This window comes from Parasteatoda tepidariorum, chromosome 6 (genome assembly GCF_982258835.1).
Source record: "Parasteatoda tepidariorum strain Cologne lab strain chromosome 6, Ptep-v5.0, whole genome shotgun sequence".
Lineage (NCBI taxonomy): Eukaryota > Metazoa > Arthropoda > Arachnida > Araneae > Theridiidae > Parasteatoda > Parasteatoda tepidariorum.
This window is the reverse complement of record NC_141760.1, coordinates 42,109,299-42,128,893: the sequence shown is the minus strand read 5'-3', so window position 1 is coordinate 42,128,893 and position 19,595 is coordinate 42,109,299. Positions and strand designations below refer to the sequence as shown.

Sequence of the window (19,595 nt, the reverse complement as noted above, 5' to 3'; positions counted from 1 at the left end):
GTTACTGTCCTACAATTCTGAAAGTTATGTTTGATTTAATCATAGATTTAAGTGCTTATTTGCTTGTTGTTTTGAAAGTAATTCTACAAATCTCTACATGGTTTTTAAAATTTTTATCTTTCAATATGGTTTTATGACACATAAATTTCGAGTCATGCTGTTGAGTTATCTTTTTTTTCATGCTCACAACTCCTGACTTTTTTTATGGTTTAAAATTTGCATGTTAAAATGATGTTCGATTAAAAATATAGAGATTTTAAAAACAAAGAAAAATGCATCTAAATGTTTTAAAAAAAACTAAAACCATATGACTATGTTAATATGGGATTTAATCATCATGAATTTAGACAATCTGCTTTTGCAACGATAGACTTGATCATAAATTTGAGTGTTTTTATTTGCATGTTTTTATATTCTTTATCAGGAAATTGTTGCAATGGATTTCCACATTGTTTTTAAATTCTTGATTCTTTTAATATATCATCATAAATTGATTTCATTATGAATTAATCTGTGTTATCTATTTTTTACGGGAGTTTTTGCTGTGGGTCTTTAAAAGTTTTGATTTTTTTTAAAAACTGCTTAGTGGACTTCTGTCAGTAATCCTTATTTGACAAGCTCCATTTGCGTCAATTTCAAATCTGCATAATTTCTTTGATTGTTTTTTTTAGTAGTTATTGCTACTGATTTCCACATAGTTTTTAAAATCAATTTTTTAAGTATGATATTTGGACACAAATTTCATTATCTTGCTTCTAATTTGAATTCCTAATTTATTTTTTAACACAAATCGAAAAAATTGTTTGGATATCGAAGATTTCAGGATTTTAGATGTCTTGATTTATGAGATTATATTTTTTATAATACATACATAATGCTATTAAGGCATCTACATTTAAGTTGGGCTAGTTTATTTTATTATGTTTTTCTATTTGTAAGCAAATGAGTCATTGCAAAAAGCATGTGGTAAAAATTTTCTTCAAACACTTATTCTTATTTTGTGGTTCGCAAGTTTTTTTTTCCGAAATTCTTTATTTTATTTTTCTTTTAATATGATTTTTTTTAATGTTGCTACGTCTGTTAACAATTTGATTAATACATATTAGCATGTAGTTATTGCTTAACAGTAAATAGATAGAAATGTTTTCAACTTCCAATAAAAGTTTTCAATTAAATTTTTTGATATTATTTTATCAGGACTGTGCATAGATTAATAAAAGTAAGTAATGTTAGGGTTTTTCAAAAAATTTAAAGTTAATAAGTATTTTTTTCTGAGTTTTGTAGTATTTGATTATGTAAAGTTTTATTTATATTTTTGTTTTAAAATTTATCTGAAAACATTCTATTTAATTTTTAGACAAATGTTTACTGTTACTAATTATGTGTTGCTTAGGAAAGTTCATATACACCCCATTCTAGCAGTATTGTACCTTAAAATTATTCATTTGTTATAATTTTTTGCAATCGTTTTATCAGTTACATATAATGACTTCAATAATACTTTATATTTTAATTTTTAGCGAAACATTTTATTTTACTCTTCTTGATAAAGGGGAGAAAGTTTGGGGATATTGTCTCAGGATAACAGTAAGTATCTTTTGAATTATTTATGATTTTAATGTAAATAAGTCGAATTATCATTAAAATTAGAATTTTTTATGTAATTGATGGGTATTGTAGGGTATTGTTGCTTCCAATAATAATAATTTTTGATAATGTTTCTCAATCGCATCTGTTACAGATAGTAATAACAGCTGCAAGTTAAAAATTGCAAGAAAGGAGCTGTAAGAATGGTCTGTTTTTGCTATACTGTAAGAAATATGTAAAGATGCGATAAAATTTATCCACATAATTCAATGAGTGCTGCTTAATCCAAATTGCTATTAGGAAATAGCTGAAACCATAAATATGTCTTTACTAACGGAGATCCTTCTTAAACAGAACTACATTATTAAAAAACTGCTGTAGTTTGTAACTGTCTTTAAAAGTGATTGTCTCGGGACCTGATAAGTTATATTACTATTAATATGCTAATTAAACATTATTTAGAAATGAATTAATATAAAATATACTCATAAATTTTATGATGTATTCATTTAAAGTACTATATAAAAAATAATAAATAGTATATATATATCTATGCATATATGAATTTAAATTAGATTCATTAATTATATGCAATTAATTTTCAAAATAATATGTATATTCATATAAATGTGTGTGTATGTATATAATTTTTCGAAAATTACACCAAATGTGAAAAAATTCTGATTGGCATGTATTTTTTTATCCTTACATGAGTGATCAAGTATGTAAGTATTTAATCAAAAATGCTGGTTTGGCAACCCCTCAAATTTTGATTATAAATAAGAATTAATAAAGGAGAGGTAGATACAAAACAAATGAAATAAAACAAAAATACGACCACCGAAGCCGACGTCTTCAGGGGGTACCGGCCCCGGTAGCCATTAAAAACAAAACCATTTCTATTTGAGGGAGAAGCAAAAGCTTAAAATATCTCCCTCAGTACCCCGATGGTTTTGTATAGAGGTCCAGGAAAAACAAGATACATTCAAAAGAATAAACAAATTACGAAAAGAAAATCAATAAAAATCATCAGAAAATTAAAAACTCACATTCACAGGTCAAGAATCAACTTCAAAAGCGGAGGAAAAGAAAACACTAAAAACTGAAAAACAACGCCTCCTATAATAATGCGCAGTAAAAGTTTAAAAATGATATGAAAAGGTCAGGAGAAGGAGATACGTAGATAAATTAATAGAATGCTTAACTGGGGCTGCTCAGTTAAGACTAGAATTGCGCCCTGTTAAAAGAAAAAATATAAAAAAAAAAAAAAAAAAAAAAAAAAAAAAAAACCTAAAAACTATCAATCATTTTTTTAATTAAAAAATTAACATTACAAAAATTAAAAGGAAAATCATTTTTACTCAAATTATTTAAAAAATTATCCACAGCTTCCCGAAAACTTTCAACATTATTACAAATTTTCTTGATCCTAACTAATTGCGAAAAAACAAGATTTTTGAATATTTTACTACACAAATTAGTTTTAAAGTTGCAGAAAAAAATAACATTAAAATTAAAGGCTTTTCTTTTATCAAACACACCAATTTTAATAAAATTTTCAACAATATCAATTTTAAAATCTAAATATTCAATATTAAAGCAATTTTCATTAGTTTTTTTCAGGACCAAATCACCAGGATAAATTGTATAAATAAAATTAAAATCGTCACAATTAAACAAAATCAAATCATCAATATATCGGAAAGCATTAAGTACTTTATGTTCAAGAAATTTAGCCTCAAAAAAGTGCAAAAAAATGTTGGCAAAAGCCCCAGAAAAGGAATTACCTTGTGGAATTCCAATAATTTGTTTATAAAAATCTAAACCATTAAAAAGAACATTCTCAAAAAGATTAAACTTGCATAAATCTAACCAGTTAAACCTATCAATTTTTTCATCAAATAAATACTTGTCATAAATACCTTCACAAATCTCAATAATTTTTTCATGTGGTATGCTGGTATACAAATTTTCAAAATCAAAAGTGTTAATGCTGGAAATATCATTACTTTTAATAAAATCCAAAACTTCAACATTACTTTCAATAATAATATTTTTTTCTTTTTTAATTTTAAGCAAAATAATTTTTAAAAAACAAAAAAACCTTTTACTAATATCAGAATTATAACTATTAGTACCACATGCTATAAACCTAAATTTAATTGGATTTTTATGAAATTTAACTATTGGAAATAAATATGGAAATGTAATCCTATTTAATTTAAATTTTAATTTTTTACTAAATGCAATAATTCTTTTTTCAATAACTTTTTTATCTTCTTTTAACTTTAAATAGGTATTATTTGCATTATATTCTCCAATAATCAATTTTTTAAAAAAATATTTACACATAATACAAAAATTATTTGAAGCTTTATCTACAACAGTAACAATGAATTTATCCTTAAGATTTTTAATTTTTCTAGATAAATCATAATCAATAAAAGTACCTTTAGGAAAAGAACTAAAACTGGTATTAAATAAATTAAATCTAACCCTTTCAATAATTTTAGCCTTCCACTCAGAAAAACCCTCAACAGGCCAATGATATTTTCTGGAAATTTTTGCAATAAAAAAATCTAGATCTTTTTTAATGGATAAAATAAAATCTTCTTTTTTCATCTTAACTCTGGTTCTAAATTTTGAACCCTTACTTAAAATGCTAATTAGATCCTGATCACCCACAATTTCCAAATTTCCGGTAATAACATGTCCATAATCATTATCAATAAATTTTGAAAAACCCTCCTCATTACAATAACAATCAGATTTAGAAATACAATTAAGATTTCGACTTAAAAAATTATAATTACACACCTTTTTCCTAAGTGTAGAAGAATATTTAAAAGCAGCAGTAACTCTAATTTGTTCTAAAGGAAAGAAATCAGAAAGACCATGAATAATCTGTGGTAACTTAGTGTTTTCTTTCAGTAAAGGAGAGGTAGCTTATTCTTTTTCATTCCATAGTCATGCTTATTTTTACTTAAAAAAATGCACTCCAGTTGCAGTATATAAATAAAGTAAATAAATAAATATTTAAGTTAAAACTGAAATGTGAAAGCAAAAACAAAAATGTTATCATTTAATAACTCTGACTTAGTGTCTGCTTTGAATTACATTAATACAGTTGTATAAATATGTTTTATTAATGTAAATAATTTTGAATGTTCAAATTTTTATTCAAGCATGTATTTTTAGACTAACATGCCTGGCAAGGTATGTAAAACTTCTGAGTTTTTTCAAGTTTTTATATATATGTATATTCATTTGTTAATGATGTGATCAATTTATTTTTCTAGGGGTGGCCTGATAAAGGACTGGACTTCGATAATTTGTGTGTTAAGCTCCCAGTTGCTATCTGCATTTTAAGTTGCTTTTATGCCCCATTGTTTTATAAAAGGGTATGTTGTAATATTCTTTTTTTAGTTTTATTTTGAAATTCATTTTTAAATTATGCTTATTTGTATTTTTTTTTAAAAAAGAAACAAATTCAATTTTTAACAAATGTGAATTCAAGGGATTTACTATTACTAAGATACAGATCCACTTGTTATTTGCATTTTAAGTTGCTTTTATGCCTTGTTGTTTGGAAAATGGGGTTTATTTTATTATTCTATTTTTTTAGTTTTATTTTACAGTCAGTCCATTTTTAAATTATGCACATTTGTATTTAAAAAAAAATAAAAACAATTTTTAATAAATGTGAATTTAATGTGGATTTAGTATTATAGATATATAAAACTTACCATTAAAAAAAATATTAGGTGTTTGCATTAGCACCCAAAAACATGGAAATAGTATTCAAACTTATTAAAGTATTTGTTTGGTACGACATCATAAATTTTTTAATGTGAGATAAAAGTATGAATTTCTTCTGACTTTTGATGGAATTTCCGACCCATAGTAGAATTTACTGATTCAATCTGCAGCACCAGATGGTGCTGCAGATTGCTTTGATTATTTCATAAATCAAAATTTGTGATTAACCGTAACGTAATCAGGTAGGTACTATTATCGTGCAAATTTATTTGGCTTACCCAAACATGTATAAAGCAGAACTTGACTTCACAAATTTAAGGAATTTAAAAAAAAGAGAAATGTATGTTGTTTAATTTAATTTGAATTACATGAAATTATACTTAAAGGTTACACAGCACAGCCAAAAAATGCATATCATTCCTTCAAATTATAATGCAGAGTATTCTATAATGTTTATATTTTTCAACAAAGATCACAAAGGAATTTCCTCAGAGTTTCTTTGCAATACTTTATCTTAGTAGAAATTTCTTTGCTGCAAATTAAAATCTCTTTGAAGATCTCAGATAAAAAATAATCTGCAGACATTCTGATAATCTGTAGCACCCACTGCTGTGTTGGAGGGTTTCTGCTGCCAGGTTACCAACTTTCTAAGCTTTAGAAAAAAATTTTAAATGTCTATTTTTTTCTTGATGTTTCTAAGTTTTGTTGTTGTTGTTTTACTTTATTGTTATTTTATTCTCTTTGATATGATTTATATATAAAGCTTAACAGCATATTAGACTGTTAATGTACGCAAATAGTTAAGAAATTTTTTTAAATAATCTTAATGTATTCTTTGTGAAAAATAGTTTCACATGCTTTTTATTTACTGTAACTTGACAGTTATTTTTAGAATTTTTGTTCTTTTTTCATTCTTATTCCTGGACATGTTTGCTAATTTTAGTTAGAAAATGAGACTGGTATGACTGATGTGTTCATTGATCTCATATTGTGCCAATAAACACATCGCCAAACCCGTTTATTTACATTTATCGCAATGTACTATAGTGTTTCTAGTTGTGTAGGATAAAACGATCTTCATATCACAGAACTGTTAGTCATTATTTTCCTGTTTAAATATTTATAAAAAAAAAGTACAACATATAGAAAATTTCTTTAACTTATTAAAGAAAATATTTTTATATTCACAGTGGAAAATAATGAGATGCATTTTACATAATTACGTAGCTCAAAAGATTTCATAACGTCAAAACGTTTCATATTTGTCAAAGAAGGTACTCAATAGGAGTTGTTTATGGCAATTTTGGTTTTGTAGTTCAAGTCCACTATGCCTCAATCTTATTTTATGCTCTTTTTAAAAATATTTATCTTCTTTTTTTAAAGCTTTTACTGGAAATTGAAAAACACATAACTTTACCTCGAGTGAAATGTTTTAAGTACATCAGATCTCTCCAGAAACTAGGTGTTCCTAATGCGGGTGCTAGTGTATCTATTCCTGATTATACTGAGGTAATTAAATATTCTATAAGTATTATAAGAATTTTTTATTTTTTAAAATTTCATCAACACTGTTTATAATTTTTTTGTTATTTATTAGTCTGTTGAAGATAACAGGGTTGTTATTTCAAGACCATTTGATTCTCATACAGTTGGAGTAAGTTATCTTATATTTTAAATTATTTTTAATTTTAAGTAATTTTAGTAAATTGATGTGAGTGTGGGTAAAAAGAAATTATAGGTTCTGTTATAAAGAAATTAATAAAATAGAATAGCTTTAGTAACAGTGTATGGCGACTCTTAATTATGTTAAACAATGTAAATACAGCAGAAAATGCTAAACAATGCAAATAAAGCACAGAAAAGACAAACTATAACTTTGGTTCTTCATTTGATTATCAAGCCTCTTCCTCATTGTCGAAGCACAGAATAATTGCAAATAAAAACAATGGAAAGAAGGCAAATAAACTTACACCAGAAAGTCCATTATGCCAAAATAACCAAACTTCTCATTCGGTGTTTCAACACTGATGAGAGTTTTTTTTAAAATAGAATCAAAGCTGTTTCATGTCTGTTTTTTTTTTTTTTTTTTGCATTTTATTTATGTTGCTAAGCTTTATTCCATTAGAATAATTTAAGTAAGATATTAGTTATTTGTTGCACAGCAAAAGTTTCTAAATCTAATAAAATATTCTCTTTTTAAAAAAGTAAATTTATACAATATATGTATACATATTTTCTTTTTATAAAAATGTGTTTGTATAAATGTAATGCACTTTTTTTACTAAATAAGCATTAATAACTATTTTATTTCTATAAAAATTGCCAGTTTATTTTCTTCATATTTCTCAATATTTTAATTTACTAATAAACTTTTACACCTTTGTTTATTTGAAAATAATTTATGCATCACAACTGTTATTATGATTTGATTCTTAATTTAACGAAAATGAGTTTCCAAATTAAGAATCCAAAATCTAATTACTAGTGAATTTTTTATGATGAAAATTATTTCATTTTAGTTTGAATTAACTAGAGCACTACAACTTCTAGATGTTGACATCCTTATGAAAACTGTTTCTTCCCTGCTCTTAGAACGAAGAGTTCTTCTTATTTCATCTTGTGTTAAGTACGTTCATTAAGTGTTAAACATTTAGCATCTGGATTTAATATGAAAATTTTCACTTATTTTTAAGTTGAAATTTACCAATACATAAATGTAAAAAAAAAATTTGTAATTTTTGATTCTGGATTTTTGACGTGATAGTTTCTTCCAAACGCTAAAAAATTGATCCATGTTTAAAACTTTATTATAACCTAAATTAATTAAATAATAATAATCAAGTTTTCATTTTCTATTAGGTTTTATTCAATTTTGATCTAATTAAGCAAATTAAAATCTTTGTTACAAAATTTTGTGATTTATTAGTATTAGTTTGCCTTGCATCTTGTTAAGCTTTTTTGGCACATGAAGTTATGGTTTTCCTGTTCTAGCCTTTCCGGTTCAAGGCTGTTTCTCTACCACGGTTGGCAAGTTTTTGACAGTTGATGATTTTATGTGTTTAAAATTTTATTATCATGACACATAATTTTAATGTATACAATCTAACTTGCTTATGACTGAAACAGAAGAACTATCACAATTGGTTCATTAATTCACAGTGTTTTTTTTATTGTTTTACGGAATTAATTCTAAAAGGAAAAATGTGTGAACTAATTCTTTAAACCCTTCTCTGGCAGCGTTTTTGTGGCCATATGGTCGGCAAAGAAAAAAAATTACATATTTGAAATTAAACTCGTCTCTCTTTACACATCTCTTTAAATCCTGCTATTATTTTTGTATTCCTGAATATTGCTAAGAAATGGTGCTACAAGTCCTACTCTTTTCTCAATTTTTGCAATGAGATTTCCCACCTGAATATAAATCAAAATAATTTTGTACTTCCTGTAATTTTGCTTTCGTTAGTGTTACCGTTGTATGTAATCTGTAATAAATTATTTCTGTTTTGAGATAAATTTGATTATTATGCTCTGTTGCCCAAGACTGATTGTAAGGTTGTTTTAATGGCAAGGTCGAATTTTCGGAAATAATTTTTACCAAATTTTAATAATTATTTTATGCAGTTTCTTAGCTTAAAATATGTTAACACAGTGTATTTATTTTATTATAAAACTTGGGTGCATTGCAGGGAAAAACTGGAGATCATTGGACGGGCTATCACATATTTCACCACCAATAGGTCAAATAAAAAACTGCTTGCTGTTAAAAATATTTTGCATTTTCGAATATAGGATGGAACATATATTAATTTTTAGCAACAAAAATATACATTTTTTTTGGTCGGAAATGTGAAAAAAAATTTGACAGAAAAGGGGTTAAAAAGTTGTTTGATATACTACACTTGTGTTAAGTTCATTATCACAAACAATCTTTATTGTGAAGGAACACTTCTTGAGCAAAATTTTTTTTTATTAAAACAGAAAAACTTTGTTTCTTCTTTGGCAGAAAAACAAACCCCAAATTTATGTTCACCCACTATCGAAATTTTGTGCTGAAAGAGTAAAGAACAGGTAGGACAAATAATTCACAAACATTTTTATTTGAAAATACAAACAGTCACATAAGCTGCAAGAGGAGAATCTAACAATAACCACACACAATGCTATAACTCTGAATATAACAATACAGATAAAAAAACTTCACATAGTTATTCTTCATTGCTTATATACATACATTTTTTGAGCAATTTGAAATAAATAATTTATTAAATACTTTCAAATTGAATTAAATTTTCAAAAACTAATATTTTGCTTCTGACAACTTTAGCAAAGCAATTCTTTAGAACATTATGAAAACTTATTTGTTTAATATCAGTTATTTTCATAATAACAGAGTCTTTTAACTGAGAACCAATCTTTTGTTAAAAAAATTTTCATTTAACCTGCAATCTCGTAAAAGAAGCGCTTGTAATATTGTATTCGTAATGTGTATACAATTTTAGCTTATTATTGCTTGATATTTTTGTGTTTATTTTATTTATGTAGCAATCTCTATCATTGCTGCCAAGCAATTTCTCACTTACTTTATCCCTTTGAATGGCCTCACACATTCATTCCAGTTTTGCCTGCCTGCTTAACAGTTTATTGTTGCTCTGAGTTGCCATATATTATAGGAGTTTTAAGTAGTGACTACAACTCACTTTTAGAACTTTTAGCTGAGCATGAGGTAAGTATATTTATATTGTATTGTTTTCTTTCTTTCCTACTAATCATTTCCATTCTTATTTAGAATATTTTAATGTGTGTAGAAATTAGGATTGTTATATTTTTTAGTGATTGTAACGAATTGCTATTTTAATTTAGTAACAAACAAAGCTATTTTTTAATAACAGCAAAAAAACTTATTTTTGTAGCATTTTATTATATTAAGTGTGGGTATATTATACTAAATTATTTATTAAGCCTGGATACTTTTTTTCCAGCTACTTATCTTGGATGTTGATAAAGGAATAGTAATTAAATCATATAATGATGAAGATACTATTCTACCCAAAAAGATCCAAAAAGCAGTCATTGCTGCCTTGAACTTAGCCAAAAATATGACAGGTAAAAATTTTGATTTCAAGCTATTTTTTTTTTCCAGTGTTGACATGAACTGGACAATTTTACACGGTATTTCTCTTTTAATACATTATTATAACTATGACAATCTAGTTAAAATATTACTAAGTTACGGAAATTGTTTTTTAGAATTAAAAAATCTTTCATAATTTATTGAATATTTGAGATTGTGTATAAAACGTGATTAGTCACATAGACTTTTGTTATAATTTCACTGCCTTTTTTTTAAAGATTCATTCTTATACATTATTAATTGACATATTATTATTCATGATAACACTTAAATTTTATTATTGCTTGAAATGTGCTCTACAACTTTTTCAAAAGAATTTTGAAAGACATGAGAATAACCTATTATTAAATGTTCAATGACATCAGGATGTTTGCTGATTTGTCTTTTTCTGGCTTGGTATTTTCACTAAAAATTGCAACTTTTTTATGATTTCTGCACAGGTAGGTGCAATAATTTTCGTATATATCTTCATTACAAAATCAAAATATTTTATTTAAACTTCATTTAAATAGAATTTATCACAAAAATAAACAGATGGTCTATATTATTTACGTTAATTACGGCTTTTCCACTGAATTAGCAGTGGTTAAGTTAAAATAGTTTGGCTTAGTTAATTTTCAATGAAAAATCACGGAAACAGAGGAATAATTCTTAATTTTTTTTTGTGATTAGTCACAATAATTTGCACATCAATATCTGCAATGTTTCTTACTTAATTTCTTAATGTCTCGACAAGTTAGTATTGTTGTAGTTACGTCTATGCTTTGCATTAATGTTGTTTAGTGCTTAACGTGTATTTCTAAAAGCTATCACAACATCAGGTCAAATATTCCTGTAAGATGTTATGTTATTAATTAAAAATATCTCTATTTTTTTCCTCCCATGCATAATAGTAATTACATTGTTAAATTGTTTTATAGATCCAACAGAAATGCTGAGAGATATCATGATATCAGAAGCATTTGTACACATGTATGTAGAAATGATTGGCCATTATGAAAATCATTTTATAGAGCAAGATGAGAATCTAATATTCCAGGTAAAAAAAGTTCAAATTTGTTATTTTTTTATGCTACTAAAAAAAATATTTTTGGAAAATAATATTTTTTGTGACACAAAAAAATTATTCTTTTACAGAAAATTTGTTCATTCAGATTTTTTGTATTATTCAGATGGATGCAGATTGTGTTGTTATTTGTTCAGGTTGTATTATTTTCAAATTTGTTTATTTACAGAAAGATGGTTTGCTGAAAAATGCCATTTCCCATAGTATCCAGACATTTTTGCAGTGGTTTTCTGAAACTCAAATGTTCGACACATTTATCAGTGAGAGTATATGGAGAATAAACTATAGAAAGTTATGTCAAACTAATTTAAGAAGTAAGAAATTAATTTTTTAAAAGCGCAAATAAGATTTTGGACTTTATAGAACTTTTTTACTTTCATAATAGAAACACTGTTTTAAGTCTCAGCTTACATTATGTAATGAGTTACATTTTATTATCAGAACTTTTAGATGTGTTTAGAATTAATCTATGACTTTCAAGAAATCCTATTATAACACCACTATGTTTATAGCATAAATTTAAAGATTATTATTAATTTTTTAAATGTATTTTTTGTAGCTTTTTTTGAAAAGCGAGTTGACGAATATAAATGGGAGCTTTCTCATGGTGAAAAATTCTCTCGTTTTATTGAAAAAACAAAAAATTTTGGTAAGCTATAATTATATTTTCTTTAATAAATGCAAAATTATGTGTTGAAAGCATGCAATAAATATTTCCAATTATGATTTATGATGTGGTTAATTTTTTTGTATTATAGATTATTAGTTAAAATTATTTATAATAATAAAATTATTTATAGAATATATGTTAAAATTATTTATTTTTCAAAGTATATCTTGAGTATCAGAACTTTCATTTATTTTTAAAGTATATAAAGTTACTTTAATAACATACTGACAATTCTGGTACTTATTCCCACTGAGCAGCTTATTTTCCATAAATAAATTTGTAGCTGTGAGAAACTGCCGTGGGTTGCTTAGGGAGAAATATTTAAATTTAGTGTCCTACTTGTGTGTGCTTATTTAAATGCTAACAGAGTATAATCATTGATATTTTTCTTATCAATGATTTACTAATCATGATGTTAAATATGCATTAGATATAATAAAATTCTCACTCAGAGCAGATTTTATTTTTACAAATACGCGTATTAGGATGATGAATAAAAATTTAGAAATGCATTTATTATCTAAGATTATAAGTTTAATTGATGTATTTTTGTGCTAATTTTATTTTACAGGAGGAAAATTGATAAGTAAATTAAAGAAGTAAGAAAGAAAATGGGTCCACAAATACTGAACTTAATATTTTTATTAATAAAAATGGAACTTAAAATATAAATGTTGTGCTATATGAAGCAGTTTTTCTTATATTGTTCTCCATGTTGCTAAAGTTAAGCAGAATTGTTTTATAACTTTTTATACAACAAATTAAAATTTTTATACTCATTTTACATTACGTGCCTTAAGCTTTTTTGTTTAAATTTGTTGTTTTTATGTGTGGAAAAATATGCTGACCTTAATGTGAAGACTTTTATACCCAGTTTTCTTCTGTTTTTCAATATTTTCTTTTGTTTGTATTTAGTGAATTTTAAACTTTCACTGCATATTTTTTTAATTCAGTTTTATGTGTTTTTCAAGGTCTACACATCACTGCATTCCATATTTTTTAATAAAATCTTTATAGTTTTATAATCTATTAAAATAATTCCATTTTCTCAATCAAAACTTTGTTATCTAGAAATTTTAATTCTGAAATGTGTAGTTTTAATCAGTTTTAGTTTTATTTATTAACTTGTTTCATTAATTAACCCATCATATAAATAAAATTATTAACTAAAATACATTTTTAATCATTATTTTTAAAAAAATCAGATTTCTCATGTTATTTTTTATTAAAATTTTAAAGAGATCTCTATATAGTGCAATGTTAGCAAACAATTAACTGCCAGTATATTAAAAGATCTATAATGAGTGCAGAACTGTATCTTGCACACAAAACAATATCCATGACATATTATATGTTGTATTATTTCTGTGACAATTTTTAAAATTATGTATAACAATTCTATTTTGCTTAGTTATTTTTTTTACTGTGCAAAAATTGATACATTTTTGAATTACGTTTATTGCTATTATTTATTCAAGGATGAATCTTTGTTCTTAATATTTTGAGTATACGTGATCTGTTGGATGCTAGTTGATGAATATTTTTTCCAAAAAATTCATGTATAAGCGTTTTTTAAATTTTCTTTTATCCATTCAAATTTTTATGAAAGTGAAAAGAAAAATATTAAAACACGTTTTCGAATAATATAAAAATCCATTTCATGTTATTAAAAAATTAACTTTTCTTTTAGATGCAACAGAAATTTATGGTTAACTTAATTAGGTGTTCTGACTTTTTTAAAAGAAAGTTTACTATTTTTGTAATAAATGTATTAAACACAACCTTTCTTTATGACTTGTTTTTTTCTTGTGCATATTCTGAAGAAAAAATAATGTATATAAATTTCTTCTCTAATGAATTATTTTTGTTAAAAATATATACATTCTTAAGATAATAAAATAATATGTATTATGAGCAGTTGATAATAAAATGTTCCTGCAAGGGAAAGTATTCATTATCAATAAGTTTGGATGATATAAAAACTCCTCACCCATATTACTTATATTGGAACATTCCTTACGCCTTTCCCATTTGCAAATGTTTATTCCAAAATTAATAAAAATAAATAATAAAACTCTTTTAAAATATAGTTCATGAAGCATTTTAACTTTTTTTTTTTATTGAAATTTAACTGCTGTGTAACTTCCAACAAAACTATAGTTGTTAAAAAATGTTTCTAAAAAACATTTTTGTTAATAAAACTTATGGTTCGAGTTTGAAACATGTTGTACTTTTTGAAAAATAAATCTGTAAATGTCTTTAAATAAAACTACCTCAAAATAAAAAAAAATGGAGGTAAACATTTGAGAAATACCTGGTTACTTACTGTTCATTTTCATAAAACTTCGTGAATCATTTTTCAGCCTAGATATTTTATTGGGATTCTTAGACATTAATTTCTATTGAAAATATTCTGCCTTATTTAATAAGAAAAAAATGTTAAAGAAAATAGGTGAAATTCTATTGAAAATATTCTGCCTCATTTAATAAGAAAAAAAATGTGAAAGAAAATAGTTGAAATTAATTAATGTGTGTAAAAATTAAGCCTTATTTAGCCGTACATGTAATGGTAGAGTTTTTATTATTGTTTTTGTTTGTTTACTACTTTGCATATTTTTTTAATTCAAATTTTAATAATATATTTTAAATATCTAGTAGCAATAATAACATTCCACTATTCAAAAATTACACAAATGCAAATGTATATATTTACACTGTGTTTGCATTGTGCATGTGAGGTTAGGTTAATACCAAATTAATGCGCATTTTTGAAGCTTAAAATATCTGCTTTTATTTTATCTTCACTTATTTCTTTTAACACATCTATTAGTCTTTCAAACTTTTGAAAATTATTTATTAAGTTTTGTTCAGGCTAAAACTGTATTCAATTTTTAAATATTTGGAGGCACAATAATAAAATAAATTTTTGGTGAAAAGTAACAAGAATAGATTTTTTAAATGTAAGTTTTACTATATAGGGAAATTGCAAAAAAATGCTCTATTTGAAAGTTTTTATGAGTACATAATAGTTTACATATTTTTATTTATATGGTCTGTAAAGTCACTATAATTTTACACTTTAGTACAGAAATATCTTTGCATACTAGTCAAGTATTTTTTTATAAGGAAAAATAATTATATCTTAAAAGCACAATTGTTTTAGTTTTTATATATCCAGTTTAACGCAGCTATGCAATTATAGTTACTTTTAAAATACAAATATTGCCTTTCGATTTGCGCTTAAGTGCCAATGTTAAATGTCTGCTGTGATTTTTTACTTTTCTTCATTTTAATCGAGGATTGCATGTTTGGTTGTTGTGTTGTAATTATTCGATAAAACCATTTTCGTGTAAAACGTTTGTTAAAAATATTAATTTAATAATATATTTTTATTTTTGTGAAAAAAATTTTGTACCAAAGTTCAACATCTTTGTAATATCCAAACATTTCTATAAGTTTTTATATTTAATTAGTGTTTTTTAACTTAGAATAATATTTTTATATAATTATCTTTAGCTTGAGTGAGAATTGTGGGAAAAAAGTAAATACTTTCTTTTAAATTACTCTAAATTTTTGTAAATACTTTTGTGAATAATTCAACTTGAATAAGTATGTTTGTTCATTGTTTACATTTTAGACAGACTCAGGCTATGAATACATTTTATGTTTTTAATTTTTTTTCTTATTTAATTACTTTTGTATACCTCAGAATTCTTTTTAATTAGAGGACTGTCATTTTTATAAATCAGCAAAAAATCGAAACATGACCACTTATTAATAATTTTGTAAACATAATAAATATATAATTATTTATTATTGTAAATGGCTGTGCTTTTTGAAATTTCACTATTTTTTAACATGTAAGCATATTTTTAATGTGATTGTGATACAATATTACTATTTTTAGATGTGATTTTAATTTTGAACGACAACATTGTGTGTTAAAAGTATATCTTTTTGCAAGATTTGTTTGATTTTTTATATTGAAGTTGGTCTTTCAATTAATAAATTGTTTTTTCATTGTTGCTTATAAATGTGTTTTATTTTGTTTTAAAAAAATACATTTTATCCACCTTCATTGTCCATTTGGCTTGCCTCTACTTTTGTCGATTCAGCCAATTCTTTGAAATATCTGTAAAAAAAATTATAAAAATATTTGATTAAAATTAATTTTAAATATCAGTTTTTTAAAAAAAAAATTTTTTTCTTCATAAACATAAAATAGAATGCTTCTAAAATGGAAATCATTTTAAAAACCTCTAGAAATAACAAACTTATCAAATTATAATATTGTTATAAAAAATAATATAGATATTAAGGCTACGAAATTTTTCGGACTATTTAAGTGACTCTTGAGATTTACTTCCAGTAAAATTTCAAAAGAAGTCCCTGCAATATTATATTTAATTATTTGATAGATAAAAATGACAATGAGTTAGTTTATATGGTATATTGTGTTGATCGCTACCATTAAATGATAAAATACAGATTATCAAGAAAATAAAAGATTTTTTATTATCAATTGTGACAAATATAATGATAGGGAACTAATGCATCAAACATCTATAGTATTTATAAATTACTAAGTTGACTAACATTTATTAAAAAAACTGAATTTGTGCGCTATTTGTAGAAAAATTAAAAAAAATCATGTCTTATTTAGATTTAGATAAATTCTTATTTAGATAAGAACATTCTTCACTTTTGAAATAGCAATAATTTAATTTTTCATAAATGAGTTTTATGCAGGACATTTATTAGAACAATTAATTATGAATTACTTTTTCTTGATTCAACATCATGTTCTAAAGTGGAAAAAATAAATGGTTGAGACTTTCACACAAAAAAGGCAAGTACTTTTATGAATAAATATAAAACTGATCAATGAGCGCATATATCGGTTTACACATCTGAGTTAATCAAGCAAGGACAAATTATATTCATTAATATTATTGCTTTAGGTGTTGAAAAATAAAATTCTTTTGCTATTTTTTGCAAAGATCTACAGTTTTAAAATAAGCAAGATTTAGTAACACTAAAGCTGAAATGATGATCAATTAAATCAAATTTTAATTTACTAAAAAAGCAAAATTCAAACTCATAATTTCAGTTTATTGCAATTCAATTTTAATTTAAATCTCTTATAATTGATGCTAAATTGTATGATTATTTTCTCTTTACTTACTAAACATAAAATATTTCTAGGCAGACAATTTAACTATCACATGAAATCAAATGCATATTAATTTCAAACAATTTATGCAAATTTTATCCAGTAGAATTAGTATCCCAAAATTTTTTTGCTGAAGTGTTAATTAAAATTGTGTTACAAGAAAAATATTGAGCATGATTAAAACAAATATTTTGAGAAACCTATATATCGAATTTATATGAAATTAATAAAATAGATTTTATTCACATTATAAATAGTTTTAGAATTTTAGCTATAACAGAGATTTTTTAATTATGCTTTAAAAATAGAAATTACTAGAATGATCCAAGTTCTTGATAAAATTATGAAGTTACAATTAACAACAGATGTTTATTATAATAGATCTCAATTATCTATTACAGTATTTATTTCAGGGCATGAAATTTCAATTCACTAGACAAACTAAAATTTTTACTTGCCCCTATTTGATATCTATGAAAAATGTGAACAAATTAAAAATGTCGTGAAGCATAAGGAATTTTTTGGTGATAGACACTATAAAAGAATCTAGAAACTTGAAATATATTTTGTGCAATAATAGTAAATCGTAGTAAGGCTTTTTTTTAAAGATTTTAATATTTCCTATAGCAATGGTTTTATAAGTGAAAAGTGAGTGACTCACTATTTTTCTTTCTAAGTAGTAAAGAACCCGTTATCCGGAATTCAGAAAACCAAAAAACCGGAACGAAATTCAAAAAAATCCCCCCCCCATTTTTAAAAAAAAAAATTATTTTCCTCATAAGATTTTAGGATTTTTCTTTCTTTTTTGAAAGATGTTTACCTTACCATCATTTTGGAAATAATCATTAGTGTATTACTTCATCGTTTTTTCCTCTTTTTAAGATTATTTCCAATTTTTTTTTTTTTTTAGTTGGGTTTAACAATAAAAAAACGGCTTTTTGTAGCGATTCAGAAAACCGGAAAAATCAGTTATCCGGAATAACGATGGTGCCGATCGCACGTTCCGGATAATCGTTTCCCTACTGTATATAGTTTAAATTAAAACTCAGCATCATAAAGGGTGAAACTCACTCATAGGCCTTAAACATCTGATTGCCAAAGGTGAGTAGAAATTTTGTACCCTAACTTATTCAGTTTCAACAGTAGACTACCTATCCTATTTAATGAAGACCTGTTCTCTTACTGTTATTTTAGCTAAACATTTTATTTCAAAATGGTATAAGTTATTTTAGATCCTAATTTACGGATCCCAGGAAGAAATTTGTTTTATGAAGTCTAGTTTCCATATATTTTAAGCTGTTTCAAAATGGCATTTCAAAGTGATGGTTTACGTTTGATTTTGAAATTATCAATTTCCTTAAATACTCTATATATTAATTTTCATTTTTTTAATGCTCAATTTAAATAAAAATTAAATGTTTCTTTATTTGTTTTCATTAAAATGTATTAAAAGTACATAATTTTTTCACTAAAATTGTGGAACATTGAGAACCTATACAAATATAGTAAAAATAAATAAATAAAACAGCCATTCTTTTTTCGAATGGAATTTCAATTGGGCCCTCAATATGTTCTATTGTACCTGCCCCCCCTCCTCCTTTAGTACAGCCTTGTTTATCAAGTAGATAATTCTTTTTAAATAAAATACTGTAGTGAAAGCCACAAAAAGAAAAAAAAATGCGATAATTAGTAAGTGAAGCTTTATTGTGTATTATTAGTTGTATGTGAAATAATCAAATTTTTTTAAATTATGATTAGAATTAGTTTCATAAATATTCTCGGATTCACGGTAAAAAAAAGAATTTTCTTATTTATAAGTTGGTAAATTAGATAATTAAAATCAATAAATCTGAAGAAAATTACTTTGCAGAAAATTCTAATATATCTTGAGGTTGAGATCTTATGACATTCTTAGTATATTCAACTAAAATATCTTTTAACTCCTGAGGAACTTTTACACCTTTGGTTACTTTTGAATTATCTTCCATTTAGCATAAATTAGTGGAGAAATTATATTGGAGATAATTTTTTGATATGTGAATATACAATATTAATTTTCTGACCGTGAATAACCACCGACAGCGATGTTTTATTATCAAACAAAACGTCGTGTTGCCATAGTTACCGTACTTTTCGAGTTCAGTTGTTCAATGCTTGAATTAATTTCTAAATTTATTATCGAAACAACGAAATGAACTACTTAAAAGAA

The 19,595-nt window shown here is 24.8% G+C and overlaps 2 protein-coding genes across 2 annotated transcripts in view; one reads left to right on the top strand and one right to left on the bottom strand.

Moving 5' to 3' along the window:
• Window positions 1–13,737, top strand: part of LOC107454392 (DENN domain-containing protein 2A) — a 28,521-nt gene extending 14,784 nt beyond the window's left edge. The window contains exons 7-17 of the mRNA XM_087165736.1: window positions 1,521–1,587; window positions 4,887–4,988; window positions 6,730–6,855; window positions 6,944–7,000; window positions 7,866–7,972; window positions 9,889–10,069; window positions 10,326–10,449; window positions 11,398–11,516; window positions 11,713–11,857; window positions 12,103–12,192; window positions 12,785–13,737. Coding sequence (XP_087021862.1) covers window positions 1,521–1,587; window positions 4,887–4,988; window positions 6,730–6,855; window positions 6,944–7,000; window positions 7,866–7,972; window positions 9,889–10,069; window positions 10,326–10,449; window positions 11,398–11,516; window positions 11,713–11,857; window positions 12,103–12,192; window positions 12,785–12,816 — 1,150 coding nt within the window. The 3' untranslated portion in view covers window positions 12,817–13,737. The remainder of the gene's footprint in view (window positions 1–1,520; window positions 1,588–4,886; window positions 4,989–6,729; window positions 6,856–6,943; window positions 7,001–7,865; window positions 7,973–9,888; window positions 10,070–10,325; window positions 10,450–11,397; window positions 11,517–11,712; window positions 11,858–12,102; window positions 12,193–12,784) is intronic.
• A 2,452-nt stretch (window positions 13,738–16,189) lies between these two features.
• Window positions 16,190–19,508, bottom strand: LOC147807797 (ropporin-1-like protein). Its single transcript, XM_087165737.1, has 2 exons — window positions 19,250–19,508; window positions 16,190–16,345 (listed from the first exon to the last, which is right to left on the bottom strand). Exons 1-2 carry the CDS (start codon window positions 19,372–19,374, stop codon window positions 16,279–16,281), a joined length of 192 nt encoding a protein of 63 aa, XP_087021863.1. The 5' UTR covers window positions 19,375–19,508; the 3' UTR covers window positions 16,190–16,278.
• Between the last annotated feature and the right edge of the window lie 87 nt (window positions 19,509–19,595).

Coding starts and splice junctions, on each gene's coding strand:
- LOC147807797 (XM_087165737.1), bottom strand. CDS start 19,374: ATGGAAGATAATTCAAAAGTAACCAAAGGTGTAAAAGTTCCTCAGGAG. Junction 16,346..19,249: donor ATATTAGAATTTTCTGCAAA/GTAATTTTCTTC, acceptor TTTTTTTTACAG/ATATTTCAAAGAATTGGCTG.